The sequence below is a fragment of the Aquarana catesbeiana genome, linkage group LG06 (genome assembly GCF_042186555.1).
Source record: "Aquarana catesbeiana isolate 2022-GZ linkage group LG06, ASM4218655v1, whole genome shotgun sequence".
Taxonomy (NCBI): Eukaryota; Metazoa; Chordata; class Amphibia; order Anura; family Ranidae; genus Aquarana; species Aquarana catesbeiana.
Genome location: NC_133329.1, coordinates 62,110,768 through 62,136,181, shown reverse-complemented (window position 1 = coordinate 62,136,181; position 25,414 = coordinate 62,110,768). Strand labels below are relative to the sequence as shown.

General features: G+C 45.2%; 1 protein-coding gene across 1 annotated transcript in view; it reads left to right on the top strand.

Annotated features, from left to right (window-relative positions):
- LOC141148551 (neural cell adhesion molecule 1-like) overlaps positions 1–25,414 on the top strand; it is a 68,297-nt gene that overhangs the window by 31,034 nt on the left and 11,849 nt on the right. The window contains exons 2-5 of the mRNA XM_073636100.1: positions 272–598; positions 8,206–8,535; positions 17,377–17,676; positions 17,784–17,885. Coding sequence (XP_073492201.1) covers positions 272–598; positions 8,206–8,535; positions 17,377–17,676; positions 17,784–17,885 — 1,059 coding nt within the window. The remainder of the gene's footprint in view (positions 1–271; positions 599–8,205; positions 8,536–17,376; positions 17,677–17,783; positions 17,886–25,414) is intronic.

Sequence of the window (25,414 nt, the reverse complement as noted above, 5' to 3'; positions counted from 1 at the left end):
ATTGACACCCGCAGCAGTTGGCAGAGGGCAGTCTGAACCGCGTGCGGGAGAGGAGCGATGCGGGAACCGGCGCTGGTTCCCGCATTGCATATATGTGAACCTAGGCTTAAAGTTCAAAGTAAGTTGAAGAAGACCTGTGTTTATGGCAAATATGTAATCATGCAAGGAAATAGTTCTATTTCTCTGGGATGTGATTGGAAGTTGTACGTGAACACGGGATCACTTGACCCCACCTTACTGGAAGTATAAATTTGATTTCTATCTCATGCAGGTGCTGCTGCTCTACAGATGACGGGACCTTCTACATATAAAGCCAGAGTTGGAGCCATTGCCCACATTCCCTGCACCTTCAAAGCAGATAATCTTCCTGCAGATCCTAAAGATTTAACAGTTCTTTGGTATCTGGAGAAAAACATTATCCTGGGATATGATAAGACACCAACCGATCCCAGATATTCATTGGATAAGGATCGAGCATTAAATGGAATCGCTAATCTGACCATCTCTAATACATTTCTATCAGATGGTGGAACCTACACTTGTGCAGTGACCATAGAACCTTTACGAAAGGAGATAGACATCAGAGTAGAAATTTCAGGTAAAGAAATTCAAATTTATATATATATATTTTTTTTTATTTATTTTTTTTTTTTACAGGAATAGTTATTTTCTTGTTGTAATAAAATGTAGCGCTAGTAGTGAACAAACAAATCATGCCCCAGTTGAAGTCCAATTGGACGAAACGCGTCGGTCGAGCTACACTCTTCCCTGCACTTGATTTTATTTACGTGATCACGCTATTTTAGTTGTTTTGTTTATTAGCGTCACCCAATAAGTATACCTCTTTGATCTGCACCATTGGCGCGTTTTATTTTTTTGTGCCTCCATACATTCCCGGGATTCCTACGAGGTTTGGACATTCCATCTTTCCCCTCGGTCTCTCCGGATTGGCGGTCCTGATCGGTGGAGCGGAGAAGGGATTCCCCTTGAGATCTGGGGGTTCCTTGGACGACCATTTCCATCTTGGATCTCTAAGCCTGTTTGATTCTGTGTCACCGGCATCCGAATCCACCGTCTCAGCATCATTTCTTATTCAAGATTTTCATGCTGATGAAACACAGACCTGAAGATTTTCCATTCACGTTGGATTCACCATTCACTTTCCATTATGGGACTTTATTTTACTTATTTTCATCATGGTTTAGTTGAAACATAATATAATCATTGAACTTTATTTATTCATTTCCTTTTTCTAATTTATCCTTATGTTTCAGTGAGCCACACTCACCGATCACTAGATTACCTCTTTGTTTGTTCACTACTAGCGCTACATTTTATTACAACACGTTTTGAATATTGGTCATATTTGTATGTATCAGCTTCACCACTGTTCATTGGGTTAACGCAGTGTTATTTACACTTCATTTAGTTATTTTCTTGCCTAAAGAACCATTTACGGTTCCCTCCGCTACCACCAGTTAGCTATATCTTAAAGTGGATGTAAACATGAATTTTTTTTTTTTTTTTTTATATATCATACTGTAGAGTATAAGATTTCCTATCATTTGAGCCCAGTCTTGCCACAAAGAGTTAATCCAGCTCTGAGCAATCCTCTTTTATTGTTCAGTGAGATAAATCTTGACAAACTGAGAAAAACTTTGACAAATCCTCCCCCTTGCTGTGAGTGACAGGTGATTTACATATCTTGTGCACTAGCCTAAGACATGCATTATTTTTGAATTCCCTCCCCCACTCCTTTCTTCATCAGCTCTGCAAGGATTGGCTGTTCCACACCTCAGTATGATTTGGCATGCTGAAGTCATGTGGTTACTTTCCTGTCTTTTCACTGGATGTTAGAGATCATAGCAGAAGTTCAGTGTAAGAAATACACAGGAGAAAATGCATATTGACAAGGGGAGTGTAGAGGTGGGCGGGGAGTCTACTGACATCACAGCTCCACCCACGAGCTCCGGACAACAGACCCACCCACAGAATCTGCAGTTTTTCGGCTCTCATAACAGACAGAGGGGAGACATTTGACAGGTAAAGATACATGCAGGAGACATGGATATCCTTATAGATAACCCCTATGGCAGTAGTTTAGAAAGGATGACATTAGGTTTACATCCACTTTAAAGACTCAAACCTTTTTTTTTTTCTTAGTTTTAGCAAGACTATGGAATGGTTATCCCCCTTTTAGTCGCCCCCCCAATTTAGAAGATATGTACACCAATCAGCCATATTATTATGACTATGGACAGGTAACGTGAAGTACAATGATTATCTCAGAACAATGGCATCTAAAAGTGGGTGGGATATATTAGGCAGCGAGTGAGCATGTTGTCCCTGAAATTGGTGCGTTGACAGCAAAAAGAAATTGGCAAGTGTAAGGATTTAAGTGACTTTGGCAAGGACTAAATTGTAACGGCTAGACGACTGGGCCAGAGCAACTCCGAAACTGCAGCTCTTGTGAGATGTTCCCGGTCTGCAGTGGTAAGGAGCGACCAAAAGTGGTCCAAGGAAGGAGAACCAGCAACGGGTCATGAGCAGACAAGGCTCATTTAGGCAAATAGGGATCGCAGGCTGGCCCGTGTAGTCCGATCCAATAGAAGAAAGAGCTACTGGAGCTCATACTGCTAAAAAAAGGTAAAGCGGAGAACCACTTAACAGGGGAAGCTCTGCTTGTTCACACGCTCTCCCCCCCCATTGCCACATTTGGCACCTGTTAAAACCAGCTACCCGATTCCACTTCCTGGTAAGATTGCCGCACAGCGATGTATGTCATGTCCGGCCCCTCCTTCCCACCGCTGCCTTCTGGGACCAATCAGTAAGTGCAGCGTGACTCGCGCATGCGCAGTAGGAAACCAGCTGTGAAGCCTGCAGGCTTCACTGCCGGTTTCCCTTACTTGCAATGCCAGCGCCTGCACCCGAAGCTGATGGACGAAACGACTTGGGGTGCCAACATCGTGGGGATCCCTGGACAGGTAAGTGTCCTTATATTAAAAGTTAGCAGCTACAGTATTTGTAGCTGCTGACTTTTTTAATTTTTTTTTTTTCCCAGCCGGAACTCTTTAATGATTGTTCTGATAGAAAGGTGTCAGAACAACACACAGAGCATCGCAGTTTGTTGTGTATGGGGGCTGTGTGGCTGCAGACCAGTCGGGTTGCCCATGCTGACCCGTGTCCACAGCCAAAAGTACCTACAATGGGCACGTGAGCATCAGAAGTGGACCACGGAGAAAGAACGTGGCCTGGTCTGATAAATGACATTTTCTTTTACATCATGTGGATGTCCGGGTGTGTGTACATCACCCTACCTGGGGAAGAGATGGCACCAGGATGAGGTATGGGAAGAAGGCAAGCCGGCAGAGGCTGTGTGATGCTTCGTCCAGTGGAGTCCACACCTCAATGGGCCAAGGCTGTTTTGCAGGCAAAAGGGGAACCTACTCAATATTAGGTGGGTAGTCCTAAAAATAAAAATGTTACAATGGGTGGTCACAATGTTATGACTGATCGGTGTATTTCTTTATTTCCTGTCTAGTAGACGGGAAGTGAGAGGAAATTGCTCCAAAGCATAAGAACATCTCCCCTTGGTTCCTGTTCCAGTTGCAACTCAAAATGTTTGATTCCCTTAATTATAATCTGATGACAATGATCACCAAGACAAATAGAGAGGACGAATCTTCTCCACTGGGGACACCAACAGCAATTAAAACCTGAGAGGGGGTCTGACCCTTCCCCACTCTATTCAAACCTTAATAAAAAGTGAATTTACCAGTATACTGTATATTATTATTGTTATTATTATTATAGTACATGATTTATATAGAATATATATATATAGAACATATATTTATATAGAGCCAACAGTTGTGCAGTGCTTTACAACATGAGGACAAATATATATACACGGGGCTTTTTTTCTCGGAGAATAGGTGCAGGAACTCCCCCTTTTGCGAGTTACCCATTGTCTTTGCCCCTACCTACCTCTGAGCACCAGTCCTTGGTTCCACCCCCTTTTAGAGAATACAGAACCAAGTAAAATTTGTGGCACTAAAAAATTTGTATGGAATTTGTTATTGATAACAAGAAAAGCAGTAAAACAGACAACAATAGACCCCCCCCTGCAACAATGGACCACCTACAACAAAATACCCCCAGCAACAATAGACCCTCTAGCAGCCAGCTATAATAGACCCCTCCCTCAACAGTAGATCCCTCCCAGCGACAACTGACCCCCCAGCAACATAAGATCCACCCCAGCAACAATAGATCCCCCCACCAGCAACAATAGACCTCCCCAGCAGCAATCAACCCTTCTGCAGAAATAGATCCCCTCCAGCAACAATAGATCCACCAGCAGCCAGCATCAACAGACACTGTAGCACAACCCAGCACTCCTTGCCATTACATACATTCAGTGGTGGAGGTGCTAGAACTGCGTTCCCCCGCGTTCCCGCTAAAAAAAAGCCCTGTGTATGTATGTATGTATGTATGTGTATATATTTATATAGATATATATAGATATATATATAGATATCTATATATATAGATATATAGATATCTATATATATATAGATATCTATATAGATATCTATATATATATACAGTGGAACCTTGGATTACGAGCATAATCCGTTCCAGGAGAATGTTTGTAATCCAAAGCACTCGCATATCAAAGCGAGTTTCCCCATAGAAGTCAATGGAAACGAAGATAATTCGTTCCGCATTGACTTCTATTGCATGCAATACCGCATGTGGCCAGAGGTGGGGGGGGGCCCTGGAGAGCCTCGAAAATACTCTGGGACAGCTCGGCTGAACTTGGAAAGACTCAGAAACTGAGTGATTCCGAGTATTTCCGAACGAATCCGAACCGTTCCGAGTATCTGAGCGCCCCCGCACCTCTGGCCAAATGCGGTACTGCACACCCCATTAGCTTGAACTCTGCTCGTTTTGCGAGACAACACTCACACACCGAGTCAGAATTTAAAAAAAAAGTTGCTAGTCTTTTTTCAAAACGCTTGTTTACCGCGTTACTCGTTAACCAAGGTTCCACTGTATACTGTATAATATTATTATTATTATTATTATTATTATTGTACGGGATTTGTATAAAGCCAACAGTTTGTGCAGTGCTTTACAACATGAGGACAAATATATATATATATATATATAGACAGACAGACAGACAGACCTTGGATTATGAACATAATCCGTTCCAGGAAAATGCTTGTAATCCAAAGCGCTCGCATATCAAAGCGAGTTTCCCCATAGAAGTCAATGGATTTCTATTGCATGCAATACCGCATGTGGTCAGAGGTGGGTGTGGGCGCTGGAGAGCCTTGGAAATACTTGGAGACGGCTCAGCTGCACTCGAAAAGGCTCGGAAACACTCGGGAACTGAGTATTTCCGAGTGTTTCCAAATATTTCCGAACGGCTCCGAACCTATCTGAGTGTCACCGGCGCCCCCCCCCCCCCCGCACCTCTGGCCAAATGCGGTACTGCACACCGCAGAGGCTTGAATCCTGCTTGTTTTGCGAGACAACACTCGCAAACTGAGTCAGGATTTAAAAAAAATAATTGCTCCTATTTGTGAAACGCTCGTTAACCGCGTTACTTGCAATCCGAGATTCCACTGTATATACACTATATTACCAAAAGTATTGGGACACATGAACTTTAATGGCATCCCAGTCTTAGTCCGTAGGGTTCAATATTGAGTTGGCCCACCCTTTGCAGCTATAACAGCTTCAACTCTTCTGGGAAGGCTGTCCACAAGGTTTAGGAGTGTGTCTATGGGAATGTGTGACCATTCTTCCAGAAGCGCATTTTTGAGGTCAGGCACTGATGTTGGATGAGAAGGCCTGGCTCGCAGTCTCCGCTCTAATTCATCCCAAAGGTGTTCTATCGGGTTGAGATCAGGACTCTGTGCGGACCAGTCAAGTTCCTCCACCCCAAACTCGCTCATCCATGTCTTTATGGACCTTGCTTTGTACACTGGTGTGCAGTCATGTTGGAACAGGAAGGGGCCATCCCCAAACTATTCCCACAAAGTTAAGAGCATGAAATTGTCCAAAATGTCTTGGTATGCTGACGTTTTTAGGAGGTCCCTGCAGGCTTAGCCATGAAACATTAAGGCTGGGTTCACACCAGTGCTAATTGGATGTGACTGTCTCTCTATGGAGGCGGTTTACATATCTCCGGGGTGATTTGTACAGGAGCCCTGTGCGTCTTTTGCTCCGAATTCAGACAAAATTTCGGGCTGAAATCGGACCTGAAATGATGAACAAGGACACTCCAAACTCCTGCTGGGAGCCTCTGTGTGCTCATATGTGTACCCAGCCTCAGGCATATGTAAAATCATGGAGATGCAGAATTGCCACCGTAGGCTGCTTGATCGTGATTTACACTACAGAACACCTCCCACTTTCCTCATCTTTCATAACATGGGGGGGTTCTGTAGTTCACAGGGGAGAACTGGGTACAATTGATAAAACTCCTTTGGAATTCAGAGCAGCAAAAGGTAGAGCATACAGTTAGAAGCTCACTGAATTTCTGTCAGGATCAACAGATGTTTTCTTACACTTATCAAACAGATATTAATGATATAACAACTTAATGTTAAAATAAGGGAGAACAGCTGTGCAGCACGTGGGAAGAAGGGGCAGAATCTAGATTGCTGCACAATGGGGTTCTGCTTTTACTTGACTTAAGTTAAAACTGATCTCCAAGCAAATATTGTCCTAACACATTTGTAATGTGTATTTTTTTTCAATCTCGGTGAGCTTTGTGTATTTCTTCCAGATCTGTGCAGAAATCCAGTGTGAGACTTCCTATAATAAAGACCGCTCACTGCTGATCTCTCTCCTTGTGCAGGGTGATCGGTCTTGTCTCCGCCCCCTCCTGTAGTCCTCTGTAGTGGGTGGAGCCTTCTGGGTCCCTCCCACAGCTCTGCTCTCTCTCCTTGTTCAGGGGGACCGGTCTTGTCTCCACCCCCTCCTGTAGTCCTCTGTAGTGGGTGGAGCCTTCTGGGTCCCTCCCACAGCTCTGCTCTCTCTCCTTGTGCAGGGGGACTGGTCTTGTCTCCGCCCCCTCCTGTAGTCTTCTGTAGTAGGTGGGGCCTTCTGGGTCCCTCCCACAGCTCTGCTCTCTCTCCTTGTGCAGGGGGACTGGTCTTGTCTCCGCCCCTCTCCTGTAGTCCTCTGTAGTAGGTGGGGCCTGCTGGGTCCCTCCCACAGCATTGCTCTCTCTCCTTGTGCGGGCGGACTGGTCTTGTCTCCGCCCCCTCTTGTAGTCTTCTGTAGTGGGTGGGGCCTGCTGGGTCCCTCCCACAGCATTGCTCTCTCTCCTTGTGCGGGCGGACTGGTCTTGTCTCCACCCTCCTCCTGTAGTCCTCTGTAGTGGGTGGGGCCTGCTGGGTCCCTCCCACAGCATTGCTCTCTCTCCTTGTGCAGGGGGACTGGTCTTGTCTCTGCCCTCCTCCTGTAGTCCTCTGTAGTAGGTGGGGCCTGCTGGGTCCCTCCCACAGCTCTGCTCTCTCTCCTTGTGCAGGGGGACTGGTCTTGTCTCCGCCCCCTCCTGTAGTCCTCTGTAGTAGGTGGGGCCTGCTGGGTCCCTCCCACAGCTCTGCTCTCTCTCCTTGTGCAGGGGGACTGGTCTTGTCTCCGCCCCCTCTTGTAGTCTTCTGTAGTAGGTGGGGCCTGCTGAGTCCCTCCCACAGCTCTGCTCTCTCTCCTTGTGCACGGGGACTGGTCTTGTCTCCGCCCCCTTCTGTAGTCCTCTGTAGTAGGTGGGGCCTGCTGGGTCCCTCCCACAGCTCTGCTCTCTCTCCTTGTGCAGGGGGACTGGTCTTGTCTCCGCCCCCTTCTGTAGTCCTCTGTAGTAGGTGGGGCCTGCTGGGTCCCTCCCACAGCTCTGCTCTCTCTCCTTGTGCAGGGGGACTGGTCTTGTCTCCGCCCGCTCCTGTAGTCTTCTGTAGTAGGTGGGGCCTGCTGGGTCCCTCCCACAGCACAGTTATGATGTCACCATCACTTTTGGAAGATACAGTATCTGGGTTTACAAGTGCATTTATGGCACACAAAGTGAATTTATAGCCATTGTTGCTTTCAAAGAATGTTTTTAAGTGAAATGTTTGTGCCTTTATCGTAGATTAACCTGTTCACCTCACTGTAAGTATAAAGATTATTTATTATCATTTCATGCAGGTGGTGCTCTACAGATGACGGGACCTTCTACATATGAGGCCAGAGTTGGATCCATTGCCCACATTCCCTGCACCTTCACCGCAGATATTCTTCCTGCAGATCCCAGATATTTTGCAGTTGTTTGGGATTTAGAAGGAAAACCTATTCTAAGTTACAATAACACCGTGATACCAACTGATCCCAGATATTCAATGGATAATGATCGAGCATTGAAAGGAAATGCAGATCTGACCATTTATGACACATCTGTATCAGACGGTGGAGTCTACACATGTTCTGTCAACTACAGTTCTTTCCTAATGAAGAGAGAGATCAGCATGAACGTTTCAGGTACAGAAATTTAGATTACATTTTTTTTAAATGACGGGAAATGTTATACTGTACCCCGCTTCTTCTTAAAGAACTGTTATTTCCATCAGTATGATGTCCTCTACCCAATCAGCAAGATAAAATTATATTTAACCTCTATTGAGCGCTACCCCCAAAGGAGCCGCTGGTTAAGACGGTTCCTCCGTTTATCGAGCTTCTCAAAGACCTTGGCTCCTCTGACGCACCAGGCTGAGTACATAAACACACAATGGGCTCCATTCACAGAATCAGATCGCATGCGCTATTTAGGTGTTTTCCCAAAGTGGCCAGGGGCATGCTGGGGTCGACGATGTCACTTTAAAGGGGAGTTCCGGCCTGGAAAAAAAAAATGTAAAAGTCAGCAGCTACAGTGTTTGTAGCTGCTGACTTTTACATTTTTTTTTTTTTCTAATTTGCCCGTGTTCAGGGAGTGTTCGGGGCTCAAGTGATGCGCCTGCAAACACTCCTACTCTCCAGTCATTGCTTCCGGCTCCTGTCCTTTATTTTTTATTGGCCAGGAACGGAGGATGACTGGGCGGTGCTTTATCGGCACCTCGGCGTCGGGTGAATGCTTTGCTTTGCTTTCGGGTGAATAGGGCCGCTCTGCAACTGCACTGGTGTGTGGTTAAATCAGGCAATGAGAAGGCGAAACATTGCCTCTTCACAGCCTGTCAAAGGCTCTCTGAAGAGAGATCCAAAAACAGATCACTTTTCAGAGAGCACTGCTAGTGTGAAAGAGCCTCAGGGGGTGCTTTAAATAAGCACACTTACCTGTCCCGGGTGCCCGCGATGTCAGCTGCCCGAGGCCGACCCGTCCCTCGACTTTCGGGTTCCCGGCACCGCCATCCTAACTAAGGGAAACAGGCAGTGGAGCCTTACGGCTTCACTGCCCGTTTCCTACTACGCATGCGCGAGTCGAATGGGACGCGATGTGTTGTGGGACACACACAGTTCCCATAACACACCGCGCCCCATTCCCCAGAAGACAATGCGGGGAGGAGAAGACTGAACATCACCGCGGCGTAGGAAGAGGCAGATTAGGAAGACTGCCTAGCAACAGCCATTTCAGGTGAGTTAAAAAAAATTTTTTTTCCTCCAATTTTTTAGGGATTTTTTGGTGCAATTTTTTTTTTTTTTTTTGTGGTGGACCTCCACTTTAATATTTTAAAGAACTGGCAGACGGTGGAAGCCTTCAATGTGAGAGCGAAGCTATTTTTTTTTCCGATCGTGATTGACGGTGGATCGACACCGGGGGACATTTAATTTTTTTTATATTTTAAATAAAGGACTTAACTTTTTATTTTTTAATTTTTTTAGTTTTTGACACTATAGGCGGTCCCCGGGTTACAAACAGGATAGGGTCTGTAGGTTTTTCTTAAGTTGAATTTGTTTTTAAGTCGGAACAGGTACATTTTTTAAGTGTAACTTTAGCCAAAACAATACTTTTTAAGATTTTGATAACATGGGGAAGGGTTATCACCCCTGTAACATTTGTTTGGCTGGCTGCGCCCCTGTTCAGAAGATTTCACCTCACTTTCTGTCCCAATGACAATTGGATTTTGAAAATTTGGGGTTGTTGTGGAAACAAGGATTGGTGATAAAGCATCAGTGGAGACACTTTTTTTTCCCATAATAACTCTTACAGGAGAGAATTTCCCTTCCTAGGGGTAGATTTCATCTCATTTCCTGTTGTCTCCCTCCGTTTGTAAGTAGGAGTCGGATGTTTGTAACCCGGGGACCGCCTGTACATTACTTTTTTTTGTTTTTGTTTTGGGGGAATGCATAGGGGTACTATGTACCCCATACGCATTTACATGGGGGGGTTGATCTGGGGCCCTCAGATTCCAATAAGCCCCCTCCAGCAGATCCCCACATCCACCAACTAGGGTTGTGAGGAAGAGGCTCTTGTCTCAATCAACATTGGGGACAAGGTGTATTGGGGGGGGGCCCAAAGACCCCCCCCATGTTAAGGGCATGTGGCCTGTCATGGTTCAGAAGGGGGGTGCTTGCTCGTCCCCTCCCCTTCCTGACCTGCCAGGCTGCATGCTCAGATAAGGGTCTGGTATGGATTTTGGGGGACGCGCTTTTTTTAAATTATTATTTCTTTTAGCGTGGTGGTTCCCCTCAAAATCCATACCAGACTCAAAGGGCCCGGTATGGATTGGGGGTGGGGGGGGGGCACGCTGTTTCTTTTTCTTAATTTTTATTGCCGGCATTTTAATCATTTAGCTGTCAGTGGGGGAAGACCGCAGACAGCTGATGACTTAAACCCCTTTCACACCGAGGGCATTTTGCAGGCGCTATAGCGTTAAAAATAGCGCCTGCAATCCTCCCTCAAACAGCTGCAGCATTGTCTCCAGTGTGAAAGCCCGAGGGCTTTCACACCGGAGCGCTGCGCTGGCAGGACGTCAGGAAAAGTCCTGTCAGCAGCTTCTTTGGAGCGGTGAAGGAGCCGTGTGTTTTTTTTAATCAATGGGGCAGCGATGGGATACCGCCGGCAAAACGCCGCTATTGCGGCCGAAATGCGCCACAAATCCGACGGTAAAACGCCGCTATAAATAGCGGCGTTTTACCACCGATGCTATAGGCGGCTCGGTGTGAAAAGGGTCTTACTGTTTGTTAAGGACGCAGCGGCTGCCTGCTCCTTGACAACCATGACAGTTACTGGTTGTTAAAGTGGTTGTAAAGGCCGAAGGTTCTCAGGCTGTAAAGAATTCCAAAGCTTCTCTTAAAGCAGAGGTCCGCCCACTGCTGCAAAAATTAAAAGTCAGCACTGCAGCTGATGTTTCCAGCAGTCTGGTGCTTCTTTCGCCATTGCCAGTAAGGGAACACGGTAGTGAAGCATTACGGCTTCACGCCAGGTCCCTACAGCGCATGCGCAAGGCTCCCGCTGCGCTCTTACTGGCCGGTGGATGGGGAAGGAGGAGGGAGCCGAGCGGTGACATCGACAGCCGAGGCTCCTGGAAGTAGGGAGAGGATACCTGTCAAAGACTGGTATCCCCTACCCCCTGAAAGGTGCCAAATGGGGCACCAGAGGGGGGGAGGAGACAAAATGAGCGGAAGTTCCGCTTTTGGGTGTAACTCTGCTTTAAGGTAAAAACTGACAAGAAAGCTGCAGTGTTGCAAAAAAAATCCACACTTTAACCAGTTCCTACCTGGCCTATAGTAGGATGTAGACATGTGCAATATGTTTAGTAACGAATCGAAATTCGGCTGAATTTTGCATCTTTCGGACATTCGGATGCATCCAAATGTGTGAAGAAAAAAAAAAAAACGAATTTCAATGAATACGAAAGAAATTATAGCAAAAATAATGAATGAATTTGACGTGATTCATTAAAGGTCTAATGAAACAAAAGGTCCACTCAGAGTAAATCTTACAGTCCAATCAGCTGATTAATTTTGTGCTGGAGGTTGGATTACTGGCAAAGTGCATTCCTGAGAACTGAGTGAGAAGGGTGTTGTATTGTATTTGAGCAGAGGAGAAGAGATATTGTCATTGTGTGTGTTAATGGATTCAATAAACAAACGACTTTCCAAATTACAAATCGTTATCACGAATATACATACATAAAAATAGGATCAAATCGATATATCGAATCGTTTTGTTTTGTATGTATAACGAATATCGACACTCTACAGAAATAACAAATTATCCGAAAACGAATTAACCTAACATAACGAATATAACAGAACTAAATTATGTATTTTACGAATGAAAATGAAACGAAATTTAACAAAATTTTCCATTGTGCACGAGTCTAATGATGGCCGGGCAGGCCTTTCGTCCCTCCTGGTAGACAACATATGATGTCCTCCCCTTGTTGCCGCGAATGCGCCGCGGCGATCAGTGGTGAGCTGGGTCCCTTGGACACAGTGCATCACCGATCAGGGTACAGAGCCGATGACGTAGGCGCTTTAACATGATTAGCTGTGTCCAATCACAACTGATAGTATGTAAACAAATGGTGGTTATCAGCATTTCCTTTCCTCAGCATTGTCGGTGTCTGAGGAAAGGAGAAACGATAACCGGCTTTCCAGTTATAGGGGACATTTACACTGATCATCAGTGCAGCATATACTAGTGTCCATCAGTGCAGCATATATAAGTGTCCGTCAGTGCAGCATATATTAGTGTCCATCAGTGCAGCATATATTAATGTCCATCAGTGCAGCATATATTATATATGGGAATATATTATATATATTCCTTCCCTTTTATATTGTAAAGCGCTGCGTAAACTGTTGCCGCTATATAAATCCTGTATAATAATAATAATAATAATATTAGTGTCCATCAGTGTAATTTATTTGTGTCCATCAGTGCAATTTATTAGTGTCCATCAGTACAGAATATATTAGTGTCCATCGGTGCAGCATCTCAGTGCCGTTTTATTAGTGCACCCTCATCAGTGCCAGTTAGTGTAGCATATCAGTGCCAACCAGTGCTGCCTATCAGTGCCCATTAGTGCAGCCTATAGTGCACATTAGTAAGGAATAAAAATTACTGATTTGCATCAGTAATTGTATAACAGAAACAAGGACAAGTTTTTTTTTTTGTTTTTTGTTTTTTTGTTTTTGTTTTTTTATAAATTTTTTATTTTTATTTTTTTTCAATTTATTTTTTTTCATTTAGCAAAAAATAAAAAACCCAGCGGTGATTAAATACCACCAAAAGAAAGCTTTATCTCAAAAAAAGATAAAAAATCTCATACGAGTACAGTGTAGCATGACCGCGCAATTGTCATTCAAAGTGCAACAGCTGAAAATTGGCCTGGGCAGGAAGGGGGTGAAAGTGCCCGGTATTAATGTGGTTAAAGATGTTTGTTTATATGGTTATAGAATAAGGGAATAAGGGAATACTTCATTATAACTGGACCCAAATTATGATATCATTATTGCAGTTGCAAGAGAATAGACACACACCAAAATGTGCATAAATGCTATTCCAATGTATTGAAGAGGTGTACAAGTTTTTATAGACAGTGAATGAGTCCTTGGTTATATAGGAGTATATGGTTATATGCACAATAGATGATGACAAAATGAAGGTCACTTGAGCGTTGGCATGGGGTTTCCGTAACAATCCGCACGTACTGCAGCTTGGCGTCCTGTTCCAATTGTTGTTGAAATATCTGTTCACTAAGCTTGTGTCAGTTGTGTATATACACACACAACAATGAAAACATTTCCTATACTTAACATAAAATGGATAAAATAAAACGAGATTAGCTAGAAATTAGCTATACTTTAGTATAAGCAAAGGTCATTTCCCCTTCAAGAGAAAGGTCCCTTGTACGTGCGGTAAAAACAGGTAAAAGCCGCCTGACAGCCCCATATACATTGCTGCGATTCGAACTTAAAGGTGTGTGTCAGTAGGTGTGAAAAATCCATAACAGACCCTTATCTGAGCAGAGTGAAATTCCTCTTCAAACAGGCATGTGGGTGGCTGCATTTCCTCTCCCAACCGCCTGCTATCTGTGGGTCAGCCGCTGCTGCCCGCTCCCTCACATCATAGCTCCAATCTAAATAGCAACTCCATGCGGTCCCATCAGTCCTCCTACTCCCAATTCTTCTTAGCACGTCCTGTTGATTTAAAGTGGTTGTAAACGTTTGATTAAAAAAAAAAAATGCCTATACTTACCTGCTCTATGCAATGGTTATGCACAGAGCGGCACCGATCCTCTTCTTCTGGGGTCCTCCAGGCCCCTCCTCTTCATCAGGGGCCTCCATGGAAAGCCGCTTTTCATGGGGGCACCCGTGCGGGCTCGCTCCCGAGTCCTGCTGCTGCATCCATAGACACTGACAGCGGGACACGGCCCCGCTCCCCACCCCTGTGTCTCAGCTTTTGATTGACAGCAGCGGGAGCCAATGGCTCTTGCTGCTATGAATCTGTCCAATGAGGAGAGGGACAGCAGCTGGAGCCGCTGCGCTCGTGCACATTGCTGGATCGGATCAGGCTTAGGTAAGGAAAAGGGGGGTCTGGGAGGGAGCTGCAGCACAGAAGGTTTTTCACCTTAATGCATACAATGGAGTAGGCTGAAAAACCTTAAAGTGGTTGTTGCGTCACCTATGAAAAATCATGTAATTCCCTTCCTTACATGTAGATCTAATGTGCAGTAGCTGCGTTTTTTCTAAAAATGACTCCATGAAATACCTTATTTACAGCACCATGGGGTGCTCACGTCACCTGCTGGCGCTGTCCCTTCTTAAACCGAGCACTACAGTGGGAGGGGCCGTGTATCCCCGCTGACGTCATCCAGGAGAGAGGAGGAGGAGGGCGGCAGGAGGTCATGTGAGTGCCCTGCGGCACTGTAAATAAGGTATTTTGCTGAGTCATTTTTATAAAAACATGGCTACTGCACATTAGATCTCCATGTAAGGAAGGGAATTTCATGATTTTTCACTAGTAAATTTAAACAGTGGCCAGAGGGGCGGGGAGGAGATGGCCAACACAGACTCCCGAGCTGACAAGCAGGGAGGGAGGGGGAGAGAAGACAGCAGCGTGATGACGGAAGGCGTGTAAACTGACCACTGTAATTAGGGCTCAGCAGCCATGATTACCATGGTCAGCATAGACAGGAGGACACAGGAACTGGCAGGATCAACCAGGCTTTTTACAGCTTAGAGAAGGACAAATGACACAGCACAAGCACTATGCTGCGTATCCTGCTGTAAAGGTTTAGAATCATATTATTATTATTATTATTATTATTTTTTTTAGGATTATAACCACTTTAAATCTAATACACTTTTTTTTTTTTTTTTTTTATCATCCACAGCACTGATGTACTGTAGCCTCAATACTGACTTTCCAGTGTACTCCAATGACACCAACCAAACAGCATTTTTTTCATTCCAGTGACAGTATTGACAAAGTGACACCACTGATGCAGGAACATTTTGTTTCCTCACACTATAATATCGGGGCGTGTCTTCCTATGACACTGTTAGCCCCCATATCACAGCCATTCATTAGGCCTCTTGCACACGGTATTGATTATGCATCAGCATTTCTGGGCGTAATGTCAGGTGTTTGTGTTGCACATATTTATGCGTATTCGTGAGTATGCGCATTTACATTTTACCCTCCACCCCCCGCTCGTATGTCAGTGGGATGCGACCATATAGTGCGGAAGATCAGACAGGATGGAAAACAGGGAGGTCAATAAACATGTCTCTTTTGTTTACTGGACCCTTAAATGAATTATGGAGCACTCGGTACTGAGAATTCTGGTGTTCTTAACTGAGTCCCATGTTTTTGAATGAACACAGAAGCTTCCTGTGTTCAGCACTTCTGTATTCAGTGTTAGTGAGTGCTGGGCTGCAGAGGAGGAGATTGAGGACTCTGTGTCCTCAATCTCTTTCTCTAACTAGGTGAAGATCATCATATCACTACCTCTCCTCTTCGCCTTGTCCATCTCTAGAGCAGGGGGGCGACAGGTGGACCATGAACCCAGCTCTGCCTCCCCCAGCCTCCGCCGCTCTCCTGTTAGCTGCAGAGTGGGAGGCAGGAGCTGGATGGAGGGCAAGGGGCGGGAGCTGCTCGGTGATTAGTTCCTAGCAACCAATCACCAGCTTGCTATTATGAACACCAGCAGCTCCTGCCTTCCACCCAGTACTATGCTATCTCCTGATTTCCACCCAGATGAACACAAGCTGGCAGGTACGTTTTACCTATGAAGCGTTGTGTGTATGGGGGGGGGGGGTATACTGTTGGAGGGGAAACAGAGGACACTATGGGGGGCATGATGTGAAGGGGATCAGATGACAGTTTTGAGGGGGTACAGGACACTACTGGGGGGAGGAACAGGGCAGAGGACACTACAGTGGGGGGGGGGGGTGATTTGAAGGAGGCAGGGGACAGAGCATTGGGGGGTACAGAACACTACTGTGGGCGGAGGGGGCAGAGGACACCACAGCAGGGGGTGTAATGTGAAGGGGGCAGAGGTCACAGCATTTGGGGGGTACAGAACACTACTATGGGGGGGGGGCAGAGGACACTACAGTGGGGGGGGGGGGATTTGAAGGGGGCAGAGGACACCACTGGTGATGCTGTCTTTTGATTGAGAGTTTGGTCTTTTTTTTTTTTTTTGTTTTTTTTAAGGCGCCGCCAATAGACCCCCCCCCCCCCCATGGTGCATTATCCTGCTTGAAGGAGCCATCAGAAGATGGGTATACTGTAGTGATAAAGGGATGGACATGGTCAGCAACGAAACTCGGGTAGGCCGTGGCATTTAAACAATTCTCAATTGAAACCAAAAGGCCCAAAGTGTGCCAAGAAAATATCCCCCCCACACCATTACACCACCACCACCAGCCTGAACCGTTGATACAAGGCAGGATGGATCCATATTTTCATGTTGTTTACATCAAATTCTGACCCGACCATCTGAATGTCGCAGCTGAAATCGAGACTCCTCAAATTAGGCAACGTTTTCCAATCTTCTATTGTCCAATTTTGGTGAGCCTGTGCAAATTGTAGCCTCCGTTTCCTGTTCTTAACTGACAGGAGTGACACCCGGTGTGGTCTTCTGCTGCTGTAGCTCATCTGCTTCAAGGTTCGATGTGTTGTGTGTTCATAGATGGTATCCTGCATACCTTGGGTGTAACGAGTGGTTATTTGAGTTACTGTTGCCTTTCTATAATCTAAAGCCAGTCTGCCCATTCACCTCTGACATCAACAAGGCATTTTCCTCCACACAACTGCCACTCACTGGATATTTTCCCTTTTTCTAACTCTAAACTGATCACCTGTGTGGATCAAAACATTCTTAAGTATCTAATGTACAACTTCATTAACCATTCCTATGTCCTCTACAGCCCGACCTCTACTCTCCATACTCAGCAAGAGTGTCCAGAGAAATACAGAGAACACCCTGACCTGTATGGCCAATGGATTCTTCCCTAATGATATTAATGTCACGTGGTATAAAGATGGAGAAGTCCTGAAGAATCAGTCCATGGGAAAGCCACTCCAATATGACAATGGAACGTACCAAGTGAACAGCACGGTGACAATCACACCGAACGATGATGACCATAATAAAATGCTCTCCTGCAGAATCCAACATGTATCCCTACAAGGACCTCTACAGGAGGACTTCCAAATCACCTATCAAGGTGTAACTAATCATCAGATCTTCACGTATTTGATTATGTCTCTCCCCCATGTGTGTTCTACTAACATCCTCCCCATCTTTAATAATTATTGTCTTCTATTTCTCCAGGGTCCTCATCTTATGTGGGCATTATTATCGGTAGTGTCATAGCAGTGCTGTTTGGGATAATTGTAGCTGTTTGGTGCAGAAGAAAAAAAATCTGTACAAAAGGTAACATACACACATTGAGCTCTTTAAATAAAATAATCATCAGTCTGAAATAATATACCATTGTAAATCCCAGTTTAGAATGGTTGCCTGTATTTCTTGTAGGTTATTCAATCTCCTCTTTAACATATTAAGAGATGATAAAGATTCAACGGTTTTCATGACATTCCTTTTTTTTTTTTTTAAATGCCCGTTTTATGTTTTTGTTGGATGACTTCTGATTTTAATCAACTTTGGGTGTTCAGAGTTGCCTCCTCTGCTTTTTGAATACCAAGAGATATTGTCACCTTGCAATGCATAGCATATACTCCTCTTACCGGCAATCCATCGCCGCTCCTTTTTCCTCCACAGCTGGCATTGGCATAACTGGTGTTTGTAAACTGGGGGGAGCGGTGATGTCACTCCCGTCAGTCATGTGACAGTGCATTGGTCTAACGATTGGCTGCTAGACCCTACCACTATGTTAAGGGATGGAGCAGTGAGGAAGTGCAGGTAGGGTGAGTCTATGAGGGGGGTCAGAGGAGGGGGGGTGGGCGTGTTCTTTCCAAACACACTGCATAGGCAAGCTGAAAATGGGGTTGATGTACTAAGACTGTAGAGTGGAAAATCTGGTGCAGCTCTGCATAGAAACCAATCGGCTTCCAGGTTTTGTTGTCAAAGCTTAATTGAACAAGCTGAAGTTAGAAGCTGATTGGCTACTATGACCACCTGCGCCAGACTTTGCACTCTCCAGTTTTAGTACATCAACCCCAATGTCTCTTTAAAAGAAATCTGAACTGACAGGTTATGCATTTTCATACTGCATGCTTGTTCCAGGTCAGTTATTTAGCAAGCATAGAACTGTAGCACCCTGATGTTTAGGCAGGGTTGCTATTACATTTAGTTGCCAGGTGATAGTTGCCTTGGCCAATTGTTAGGAGATCAATTGATTTCCCCCTAATTCTGGAATTGCTGCACTTCTCTCTTCTGTCACTAGGTGGCTGGATATCTGCAGCAAAAAGTATCCCAAACAGGCGTGGACAGAAAAGGATAGGGCTAACCGAATAGCAGTGGATAAGACAAGGGCATGGCAAGGACAGATTATGACTGAATGGTGGTGTCTCAGCCAATGGGCAGGGATTTTCTTGGGTCCCTTGGCCTACTGGGAGAGCCTATTTATTTGGGTAGAGTCAGGTAATCGGGGTTCTGTGCCACCTGGATGGCTGTTTGGGTGGACGTGTGTTATGTTGCCCGGGCTACTAGGCCGTAAGCTTTAGGCCTATCCCGGGGACATCTGGCTGTTAGGCTGTCTGAGGGTCTATCCAGAAGCAGGAGAGCAGCGTAGGGTTGGGACTGGGGGCTTGTAGTCCAACCAGAAGTAACGGTTCCGCCGGCCGGGGTAGAGGGGAAGCTGTCGCCAATGAGGGACCATCCACCTCGCTACCAGAGACCACAGTGAGTGAGCTGAGGCCAGTACTAAAGCAGACTTCCAGCCAGGGATGGTGAAGAAGTGGGAAAACTTCAGCGCCAAGTGCCATGTCAGGGACCCAGCAAGGAAGTGGGGGTGACACTTGAGGAAGATACTGAGTGCTAAAGTGGAAGAGCTCAGGGGATCCAGTGGCTGGTGGATATGAAGTCTAGTGAGAGAGACTGGGAGCTCGTTGAGTGAAGACCCACAGTGAGTGAGTGTGGGGTAAGGAGAACTGTTCATGTTACAAATAGTAAAATACCATTTGTAACAGCTGCAAGATTTTTGCCATAGGAGACGGCGTCCTACCTATACAGAAGTGGTGTCCGGCTGGAAGCCTTCACCTGTATAGCTGTCTACCTATAGAAGTCTCAGAGTCTGCCAATTATCATTGCATCTACCTAAGGGTAACCCGGCCCTAACCGTCTCTCCCACAGTTCTGTTCAAGCGACAATAAATCTTTTTGCATTCTAAAAGTGTCTGGCGCCCACCGTTTCATCTTGCATTACACCCACCATGCCTCGTAACCCACTCTACACAGAAGGATGTCAGCTGTCCTTGACTCTGGAGGTCACCATTAGGCTTAAAGGGGCCTGGGACGTTGCTACAGAACATATAATCATTTTAAGCAAATAGCAATTCTATTTACTGTATGTCATTAGGTTACCTTTTTTAAATAATGTCTAAATGACAAAAACAGCAAATATATTTTATACTTATAACTCTATGACTCATTTCCAACCTAAATACAAATAAGGGACAAACATGGGACTTTATTTGAGGCATGTATCCACTAATACTAACTTCTCAAGGTTATCGTTTTTTTCTGTTTGTTTTTTAAACAATATACAATTTTATTGCTAACTCGTGACCATTCAGCTATAATGTTGCTTATATAGACATCTCTTATACGGCTTGCACCAGCTCCCGAGGAAGTGAATTTTTTCACGTAACGCGTAGAGCATCAGGATGCAATCCTGACCGTTTTTTTACTATGGAATTATTCAACTACTAACCATTATTGGTCATCAATTCTAATATGTTCAATATTTTGGTATTGGTATTTTGGTATTGTTTCCGTATAGTTTTTACTGGTACACGTTTTTTTTTTCCAATATAAGTTTATTCGGAAGCAGGAAGGGCAAGGGCCAACAATGTTACTAGATACATAAACAGGGTCGAGGACGCAGCCTCTTACAGCAACATAACTGAAATCTTAACAGTGTGTTCCCAGTTTTAGGGTCTTATATATATATATATATAAAACATTACAAGTTGTACATTAAGTCCACCCTTAATATGGGATGTAAATAAGTCAGGGTATCCCCATTCTTCCTGCCATTTTCTTTTTTCATAAAAGAGAAAGAGAATAAGAAAGAAAGAAGTAGTAGAAATAGAAAGGAGAGAAAAAGGCAGAGAGTTAGGAGATTGCAAAAGTAGGAGAGGGGGATATGGGGGGTAGATGTAAAGGGGGGGGGGGGGAACACGGAGGAGGCGGTGTTCATCTATTAGTGTATATGTATATGTCCATGAGGGGGCTGCCCTCAGAGGATTCTTTCCTGTTGCTGCAATCATGGGCTTGCCAGCAGACTTTGACCTTCATTTGAGAATATATATAGGAGCCATTGCGACCAAGTCTTAGTGTATAGCTCAGCTTGATTACGGTCAGTGAGAATGAGATCTTCCATCTGTCTTATATCCTCAACTTTTTTTAACCACATGCCCAGAGTAGGGGGTCTGGTGGTCTTCCACAGCAGGGGGATGCATGCCTTGGCTGCATCTAGTAGGTGTCTAATCAGAGATTTTTTGTAAGACTTTCTAGGGATGGTAGTGGCATGTAGCAAGAAGAAACCAGGATCCGCTACAATGTGGCGTTCTGTGAATTTCTGTATTATAAACTGTACGGACTTCCAGAACTGCTCCAGCCTCCGACATGTCCAAAAGACATGGAGGATCGTGCCTCGTTCCTCTCCGCATCTCCAGCAGTTACTTGTGGAGGATGGGAAAAATTTCCGCAACTTGTCTGGGGTGTTGTACCATCTATTTAGTATTTTGTAATTAGTTTCCTGCATTTTCGTGCATATGGAGGATTTAAATGTAAAGTAGATCATATTTTGTTTTTGTCTTGATGTAAAATTACATTGCATATCTCTCTCCCATGACCGTATTGCGGGTGTTTGGTAGTTCTCTGGTGGCGTTATCAGTAGTTGATATGTTGCTGATAATGTATGGGGGAGAACACCCTCCCCTGAGCAATATATTTCGTATGTGGTCAATACTCTATCAAAATTTACAGGAGAGGGTAGTGTCTTGAGAAAGTGGTTAAGCTGTATTGCTCTCCAAAAGTCTAGGTGAAACCGTCCCTCCGGACTCATCAGGTCTCGTATTGAGGTCCACTGTCCATTTGTAATGTAATGGAATGCTTGTGAGTGTCCTGCTTTACGTAGGGAACAAAATATTGGATCCGTGCATCCTGGGCCGAATTCTGGGGTACCCAGGATTGGGCGTATAGGGGAATTAAGGGATGTAAGGCGCAGTCTAGAAAAAAGAAATGAGCAGGTTCGTGTGGTAACTCCTATCAGGGGGTGCTGCTTCATATTCCTGGGTAATAAGTCATAGCACCATGGAGCTCTGTCTAAGGGTACAGTACATTGGGCTTGTTCTAGTTGGGTCCATAGTTTAGTGGAGCTATGTCGGTTCCAGTCAATAAGTCTGGACAGATGAACTGCTTGTTGATATTTTCGGAGGTCTGGGATTGCCAATCCTCCATAAAGTTTGGGTAGTATGAGCTGTCTTCTGTTGATCCTGGGTCTCCTATGTGCCCAAATAAAATCTGAGAACAAGGTGTTGGTTTGGTCGAAATAGTGAGAGGGAATCTGGGTCGGGAGGGCCTGTAAAAGATATATGAACTTTGGCAGGATGCACATTTTAAGAATATTGCACCTACCAAACCAAGAGTGTAGCCCTGTGCCCCAGGTTTTCAGTAGGGATTTGACCGTGGATAATAGTGGAGGGAAATTCATAGCAAATATTTGGGACAATTTGGGGGGAATGTAGGTTCCTAAATATTTCAGGGCAGTCGTAGTCCATTTAAATTTAAAACTATTCTGTAAGGTGCTGAGGTTACGTGGTGGAAGCCCAATACCCATGGCTTCTGATTTGTTAAAATGTATCTTTAAATTTGATATATTCCCATATGTTTTAAATTCCTGAATGAGGTTGGGGAGAGAGATGGTCGGGTTTGTGAGAGTGAACAGCATGTCGTCCGCGTATGCGGCTATTTTCTGCTGCGTCTCCCCCATATTTACTCCAGAGATATCTGGATGGGCCCGGATTGTTCTCAGGAAGGGTTCCAGTGACAGGGCGAACAGGAGCGGGGATAGGGGGCACCCCTGACGGGTACCATTCTTGATCTCAAAGGGGGCGGACAAATTCCCATTTGTCTTAACTCTAGCTGTAGGGTTGGTGTAAACTGAGGTAATCCAATTTAACATTCTCCTCCCCAAACCTACATGTCTTAGTACTGAGGTCATGAAGTTCCAGTTCACCCTGTCAAAGGCCTTCTCTGCATCTGTACTGAGGAATATACAGGGGGTCTTATTCTGATTGACTACATGTAGGACGTTGAGGGCTTTAATTGTATTGTCCCTGGCCTCTCTAGAGGGGACAAAACCTACCTGGTCTAGATGAATCAGTGACGGAAGGTATATTTGAAGTCTAGTTGATAGTATTTTTGTGAAGATTTTAAGGTCAACATTGAGAAGCGAGATTGGTCTGTAGCTCCCGCATAATGTCGTATCTTTCCCTTCCTTGGGTATCACTGCGATATGGGCTGTCAGTGTATCTCTGGGGAAGTGAGTGCTGGAGTCCAGTGAGTTAAAGAATTTATGCATGTGTTCGCCCAGGGATGGTAACAGAGTTTTGTAGTATAGGGCTGTAAAGCCATCCGGACCTGGGGCTTTCCCTAGTTTCATGGATGCAATTGCTTTTTGTATCTCCTCTAAGGTAATAGGTTCTTCTAGTAACTCCCTGGACTCAGCCGGTAGTTTGGGCATGTCAGCTTTAGTGATATAGTCTTCTATTTGTGACTGTGGCGCAGGTTGGTGTTGTAAGTTGTAAAGGGAGGAGTAGAATTCCTTGAATTCATCTGCGATCGCCTGGGGTAGTGTGGTCTTTTGACCGGAGGACGACATAATGTGGGGTATGTAGTTCGCTAAGGTTTGTTCGCGTAGAGATCTGGCAAGCATTTTACCGCATTTATTTCCCGATTCATATGTCACGCGTTTGCATTTTTGTAATGTGGCTTTTGCTCGAAACTGTATTAAGTCCGTGATTTTATTGCGTAGAAGCAGAATGTCTGCTTCTCCCACCGGCGTCTGTGTGTGTTTGTGTCTCGCCTCTGCCAGGTGTAAATCCTGCAGAAGGGACGTCATCTGAGCTGATCTTATTCGCTTAATGCGTGCTCCATGCTTTATCAAAACCCCGCGGATCACCGTTTTATGTGCCTCCCAGACTATTCCAGGATCACTGTCTGGAGTATAGTTGGTTTGGAAATAACAATCTAATTCCTTCCTAGTATCCGCAAGTACCTCCTCATCCTGCATGAGACTTTCGTTCAGCCGCCAGGTCCTTTGTCTGTCTGTGGGATTGTCAGTTAGGGCGTAGGACATCAGGACAGGGGCATGATCAGACCACGTGATGGAAAGTATCCTAGAGTCTCGGAGAGCATGTAGTTGGGCGTGGGGAATTAGATAATAATCAATCCTGGAGTATTGTTTGTAGGGGTTGGAATAAAAAGTGTAATCCCGTTCGGTTGGGTGTAGGAGTCTCCAGGCATCAATCAATTGTGCCTTGTGTAGTGTCCTGGAAATTCTTTTCCTACCAGCGGGGGTTATAGAGGAGGATCCTGAGGAAGTGTCCTCCGAGGGAATCAGAGGGACGTTAAAGTTGCCTCCTAGTATAAGGTGACCACTTGCAAACTCCGATAGAGTTTCTATGATCTTGGTGATAAACCTATCTTGGTGAGTGTTAGGTGTGTAGACATTTGCCAGTGTCACCTGTGTTCCCCCTATTTCTCCCTTGAGAAACAGATATCTTCCCTCCGGGTCTGATAATGTAGCTGTACATTTCCAGGGTACCCTGTTAGCAATGAGTATAGACACGCCACGCGTCTTAGTAGACCCATTGGTGGAGTGGTAGACCGTTGGAAAAAACCTGCTCTTCAGTACGGGGAGACTACTGTCTTTAAAATGAGTTTCTTGTATTAGTGCCAAGTCTACTCTATTGCGTTTTAGATCTTGGAGCAACTTGCGCCTCTTTTCCGGCACATTTAGGCCGTTTGCGTTCAGCGTAAATATATTCACCTCCTCCATGTTTCCTTGGGTTTAGAGGAATAGGGGATATAGGGAGCTGAGATTGGGGGTAGGATTAGGTGGGTAGGAAATAGAGTATGGTGTTCAGTTGAGAAAAGAGAAAAACTAAAATCTAAGAGGTACCAGTAGAATACGGTAAGTTGTTCTAAAAGAGATGCACAATAGTGCTATGACGCTCACCAGGATAGTCCTGGTAATTGAGCATGAGCCTCCTCCACCCTCAGAATAAGGGACTCCATGTCTGCTCGTGAGGGTAAGGCCTCAATGTCAGCCTTCGTGGGGAGGGCTTGTAGTATGGTCCAGAGGTCATCTGGAATGCCACTTTGTCTTTGGGTCGATCCTGCCATATCGTCTCGATATAGTGCTGGTGCCGTGAGCGAAATGTCCTGTGCTGGAGGATCGTAAGATGGTGATGGTAAGTCCGTTTCTGGCTTAGGGCCTGCACGTGGTGCAGTTGCAATGGCGCCTGGTGAGATTGCCAGTGAGTCTTTAAAATATCGTTTGATGCCGCACCGGGGTGTTAGGGACCGAGAACCGCTTGTTGCTGATCGTGTCCTGTATCGTTTAGATGATAGCATGCCTTGTTTTCGATTTGTAAATCCCGTTAGATTTCAGGCTGAAGAGGGGTATAACCAGGAGCTCTCCAAAAGTGCTTCCTCACTCGGCCATTGCTAAGCCACGCCCCTCACTGGTACACGTTTTATGAATGCTAT